This window comes from Struthio camelus, chromosome 3 (genome assembly GCF_040807025.1).
Source record: "Struthio camelus isolate bStrCam1 chromosome 3, bStrCam1.hap1, whole genome shotgun sequence".
Lineage (NCBI taxonomy): Eukaryota > Metazoa > Chordata > Aves > Struthioniformes > Struthionidae > Struthio > Struthio camelus.
This window is the reverse complement of record NC_090944.1, coordinates 67110935-67117255: the sequence shown is the minus strand read 5'-3', so window position 1 is coordinate 67117255 and position 6321 is coordinate 67110935. Positions and strand designations below refer to the sequence as shown.

Below are 6321 nucleotides of genomic sequence, written 5' to 3'. Positions count from 1 at the left end.
AAAAAGCACTTTTAAGAGTTACACGGTACCAACCCATCCTTATACCCGGCTCCAGAGACGTATCTGGGGCACAGAGCTAAGAAAACCCCCTACACGAGCTCCTTTGGCCCCACCGCCCTGCCGGTGGCTCCCCCATGCCTCGCCGCCCGCTTCAGCCAGGGCCGGGCCCCAGAGCGAGCCGCAGCACAGGCGCCGCCGGGGCCCACACTGCCCCACTGTGACACCACGCCGAGGTGGCCGTGAGGTGGCCACAAGGCGGGGGCGGCGCGCGCGGGCGGGCCCCAGAGGCGCCCCGCGGCCTGCGCCGCTGCCGGCAGGACATGGCGGACCGGCGCGCGACGCTCCGCACCCGGCACCTGCGCGGCCCGGCAGCGGCCGGCGGGGAAGGATGCAGCGGCCTCGGTGGTCCCCGCCTGCCTGCCGCCCCCATGCTGCCCCGTGGCGGCCTCCGCCGGGGCCCACGGCCGGGACAAGGGGCACCACGTCCTGCGACCGTCTCCTCGGCGGGGCCTGGCAGGGGCCGGCGCAGGGCAGCAGGGCCTCGGCGGTGCTGCGACCACCCGGGGGCCTCCCCCTGCTCGTCCTCCTTCTCCCTGGACCAGCTGCAGAGTGTCAGCGGAAAGGCCGGGAAGAGGGGGGCTGAGGCCGGGGCTTGGCCCAAGGCCTGCGAGAGCAGCAGCAGCCTGCAGGACCGGGTGCAGACCGTCACCGAGGGGTGCAGCGGTGAGGATGACAACGGGCAGGCGGAAAACCTTTACCCTGATGGCCACTACCAGCGGAGGCCAAGAAGTGGCGCATCCCCCCAGAGGCTCCGCGGTCTGGGTGACGAGAAGTACGATTTTATCCCTGAAAAGGAGAAGACAGCGAGTGCCCTGACGCTGTGCAGATGCCAGGAGGAGCAGGACACGAAGGTGAGGCAGCTGCCGGCCTCTGAGGTTTGGGATGAGGTGAGAAGGCAGGAGAAGAAACTCAGATCCAGACGGGAGGAGAGGCAACAGCTGATGGCGGAAAACCTGAAGAGATGGCAGAGAGACCAGGATCAAAGGAAGGCCAAACGCAGGCTGGATGAGAAACGACTCTTGGAGGCCAGGCAGAAAGAAATGATGTTGCGAGAGAATAAATGGAAGAGACTGGCGCAGGAGGAAGAAACCAAGCGCAAGGCAAAACTTGAAAGATCAAAGCTGCAAGCTGAGTACAGGAAATATTGTCAAGAAAAGCAGCTAAGAGAGAAAAAGATCCTGGAGCAGGATACTAGAGACTTGAAGTATAATCTGCTCCGAGACAAAATGTCACGGGCTTGTGAGAAAAGGCTTTCAAAAGAAATTGAAAGGAAGAAGAAGAGACAAGAGTTGAACCAGTATGAAATGACAAGACACAGACGCCTGAAAGATCAAGTTGATCACCAAGTCAAAGCTGATGAACTTTGCAAGAGACACGCTATAGAGCAAAAACTTCAAAGATCTAAAGAAATCCTTGATCAGCTGATGGAGGAAAGGAATAGGGAATCAAAACAAAAAGCTCTAAAGGAAGAAAAACGAAGTGTTATGGCCAAATTTAGAGCAAAAGAGACAGAGGAAGAAAGGAGAAGACGTAAAAGTATGTTGCTGCAAATAGCTGAGATGAAAATTCAGCAAGCTCAAGAAATGCTGGCCAAAACTATCCAACAGAAAGTACAACGCAGCAAGCAAATTAACTGCTTAAAAGAAAGAAACCATCACTCTCAAAGGCAAAAAATTGAAGATGATGAAAAATGTCGACTACAGGAAATAGAAGAAGCCATTAGAAGGCGAGATCAGAAGAGTGATCAAATATTAAGAGATAAGGAATCTGCTTCAGGAAAAGCTAGAAGAATACCCACAACATCTTATGGCCTGGGACAAAAAGTAAGAGAACTGATGAATAGCCGTGCATATGACTAGATGGCTTTAGATGACTGTTACAATGCAGGTATTCTTAAAACTTTAAAGAAAGATTGCAACCATTTATGTGCCAAAAAGATGATTTGTAGTTTATTCATTCTGTGATTTGGCAAGAGCTCTGGATCGTATTACACTACAACGGTTTCACCTTAACCTTGCTGCAACTCATAAATGCACTGCTCATTTTTGTCAGCACCCTGAGAGCACCAGGAGGTCTTAATGGCCCTGGCCTGGCACACCTGCAGCTCCCCATCCACCTCCCCTGCCCAAGGGCTCAGGGGCTCCCTTTCAGCTCAGCCCTATTTCCAAGGCTGGCTACACCTCGAGCTGCAAATGTCAGAATGGTTCTAGTTGTTCTCTCTACATGAAAGGTACTTGGAGTGTACCTGGGATCTTTTAGTTGAAATTACGCGTATCTGTGACCATCTAAAGTGACCCATCTGTGCATTCACTGGAGTCTTACAAATTGGTATGGAAACTATATGGTGAAATTGTGGAATCAGACATTTATTCAAATGAACTAAAATAAGATTGCGCTTTTACTTGTTTAAATTCAGATGCACTCTTTTGGCTCAGTAGGAGGTTCTTAGCTAGAACAAAACATTTTTTCAACAAAATAAACTGAATGCTGAAATAGCAAGGATTGACAGTGATGCAGCTGGACATGACTGGCTGCTGTTCAGAGTCTGATCATTCTCTTACCTATGCTATCTGGAATTTTTAGATCAGTTTTGCAGACAGTTTTCACTGATTTTTCTCAAAAACATACTTTTAAGGTTTACTGTGAAACTGCTGTATGATATAATGTCCAAAGCTTTACCAAAGAGAAATTGTATGGCATCCTCTACTGCCTATTCTAAAGACCTATTCTTTCATATGTGACAGTGTAGAAGGAAATTACTCTGATTTGATGCAATTTCTTTCTGATGAAACAATGACTTCTTTGAGTTATGAGTTTCTGGGTGCTAACCATCAGTTTCTAACACTAACAGTATTTTCCCTGTTGATGAAGTTAAGCAGATTGCAATCCATATCTCTCCCCTTTCCTGTCTCCCAAAGATAGGTGCTACATAGTCTTTTTTCCAGTCTTTTGAAATATCATTTATCCTCAGTGTGTTCTGCCACTAATGGCTCTGCAGTTATTCCAGCCAATTTCACTACAGGTTGAAGATGACCCAACTTGTCAAAAATTATCTGAATAGTCTCTAACCTGTTCTTTTTTTCGTCTTTCCCTGACACACTCTGCTCCCCCTTCTCTGGACTTTTCAAGCACTGTACTAATTTGGATACAGTTTTACTTAAATCAGTAAAAACCCTAGTTTGAGGTTGACAGTCCCTATAAATGACTACCTTAATAAAATCATCACTTGTCAGACTTTTGCTCCCAAGCTTGTATTTACACAGCTGAACATAAAAGGAGAAAAACATGGTAAGATGCTGTAAATAACATCTAAATTACAAAAAAAAAAAAGTTGGAAATGTCTGTTTCTGATTATCTTATTCTTGTGTTATTCAGTTAATAGATTAATGCAAGAATAATATTGTAAAAGATCCCAGACAAGAAAGTAATTAAATGGAACCAAGAATATAAAACATATCAGGTATTTTAAAATAAAGGCTGATTATATACTTTGACCTTCTAGAATCTGACAGTGGATTATTTGATTTTTATATCAGAGTCTTGTAAGCACTTGTGTGGTCTTATGCTGTGCTTAAGAATGATAAGTCTTTTTAATAGAAACACTGAAAGGAAACCACTGAAACTACACTTCACTGTTTTGCATGACATTCCCATGAATTTATAAATCATAATGAAATATATAAATTAAAAATATATAATGAAAATAAATGTAAAATATATTTAATGAAGTTGCACTAAATAACTTGAGGTAGTTCAGAAATGAACAGGTTGCTTGTTTATATATCTAATAAATAGATCTCTCTCACAAGTGATTCTTGCCCCTCATTAATTTTTGCTCTTTTGAAGAGAATGAATCACTTATATCTGTCATGCAGGTGTGCTCAGTTTTTGCCTTAGTTATGCAACATATACTACTAAGTCAGAATTACTATAACATAAAAACATTCTCAAGCTCTTTCTCAAACTAAAATAGTTAGACTTCCTAAAACAAAAATACGATTATCTTTAATCCAATATGTAGCTAGCTAGTACACACTCTGAAGTGAAATTTAGTTTTATAAAACTGTTGGGTCAGTGAATCAAATCATTCATTGCAATGACATTTTCTCATTATATAATTTATGTTGGCTTTCAGTAAATTGTTATATTTTGCGTTTAACTTTCACTTATAAAAGTTGAATTACTATAACATTCACAGCATGCTAAATATAAAATCCAAGCAATGCCTGTGGTGTAGAACTTTGAATAATTAAGAAAAACAAGAAAGATTGCTTTTTGCAGGGGGATGAGGAGGAAATCCTGTTCATTTCACTGACAAAAATATACTCTAGTATATTCTAAAGGCTACAACATAGTCCTATTTGTTTCAAACTGTTTTCAGTCTGTAGTTATGTTGTTGAATACCCCGTTGGTCAACAAACTAGGATAAGTAGCAATGTCATCTGGTAAAATCTAGAAAAAAGGAAGAGTGAAACATAGTGGCATTAGGCTCTACACCTTTATAAGGTCCAAGGAAGAGCAGCTGAGCGTTCCCAATTCTTTCAGCTGATGTGAACTATACAAATAACAAATGATGAAGAGGGAATAGACCGAGTTTGAGGACAAGCATTGATCTGAATATCATCAGAGATCTTTGGTGGCTTCTACCCTGTGGAACCAAGGCTGGATTTTCCTAGGCAGGTGGTTCAAAAAAAAAATGTCTCTGCTAGAAAAAGTATTTTATTTGAGCAAGACAGAGAAATTTAGCAGCTGATAGAGCCTGGCCCTTTCACAGCTGCTGATGAAACATACTATTAAATAAGTCTTTTTTAAGAGAGGGTGTGAAATTTCCTAGCTTCAGGCTGCAGTCCAACAAGGCAAAAGCACTTCTTGCCAGAAAATAAAGTAAAAATGTATTTCACCAGAATAAATAAACTATGATTTGAAAACTTGTTTCCACTGAAAATGTAAATAGGTTGTAGAAGCGAGATATCCTGTCTAGTACTACATTAGAACCTTACAGTTAGGAACATGCCTGCTCCTGATAGAATTAAGGAATCTAATCTGTAAATGATAATAGCAAGATATTTATACACTTAGAAATCAACAATATTTTCTGCGCTGCTTTAGAATACAATACAAGTCATCTGCAGGAAGATTTTTGGTTAAACTTTCCTACTTTCAGCCGGAATTAGATAGGATAATACAGATGCTTCTAACTTTGCTGCACTGGCTCTCTAGTGAGGCACAGGCAACCGACTCATGAGCTGCTTTTTACCCACTTAATGTGCATGGTAACACTGGAAACTCACTCCAGGCTCAATTAGGGGCATTTTAGCACAATGTGATTCATAGTATTTCATGATAAACAAGCTTAGCATTGTAACTGAAATTGCTCTTACCTTTCAAAGAAAAGATGTTGTTATCTCTTTTTGACCTGAGCAGGTAGCTAAGAGTCTGGGGTTTGTCAGTTATTTCAAACAGAGTTATTTGAAATTTCACACCCCCTCTTAAAAAAAATAAAATAAAAATAACGATATGTTTCAGCAGTGGCTACAAGAGGGCCAGGCTCTATCAGCTGCTAATATATTTATGTATTAGCTGCCAAATATTTCAACTGGCAGAGTCTAGCATATCTTAGATACAAATGAGTTTATTATGCCGAAAGTCACCTTCCCTGAATGCAAGAGAAATTAAACAGCAAGGCCGAGTTTCTTAGCACATAGGTCAGCACCACTTTCTGACCAACACTTAGACCAAAAATTCTCTCTCCATTTTCACCTCTGCTCGTCTGTAATTGCCCCTTGTAGATTCTTTTCCCAGCTATTTGATTTGTTTTGCATCCCACAGATCTGAAAATCATCATATAACAAAACCCTTTCAGTGTCTTTGTTTTAGGTGGAAGCTGTTTTCATTTCAGCTCTCTTATTCCTTACAGGAGCTTAATCATTTCTTACCTTTATCCCTCACAAAGAGCTATTGTTAAAACCAGAAGCTTTTAATGTAGTTTAGCCAGCTACAATATCTGGATTTTGAGGTCTTGGCAACACTGATGTCATGTACGGCCTCCTGTCCCAACACTTATCTTCAGTAAAAGGCAAATAAAGGTAAATTATCCTGGTCTTTGGAGATAAGAAACAGAAACATAATAGCACTCATTTTCTTAGTTCTTCAACTTCACAGTGGTCTAATGATAAAAAAAGACTTGCCTCATGATGGTCGTGAGAACACAGCACTGCTGGATGATATGGGTGCTGAAGAAAAGCACAGGCAAGCATACCA

General features: G+C 42.1%; 1 protein-coding gene across 1 annotated transcript; it reads left to right on the top strand.

Moving 5' to 3' along the window:
* Nucleotides 1-320: 320 nt before the first annotated feature.
* Nucleotides 321-1919, top strand: CCDC185 (coiled-coil domain containing 185). The gene has a single exon (XM_068936487.1). The coding sequence runs from the start codon at nucleotides 321-323 to the stop codon at nucleotides 1917-1919; it is 1599 nt and encodes a 532-aa protein (XP_068792588.1).
* The last annotated feature ends 4402 nt before the right edge of the window (nucleotides 1920-6321 follow it).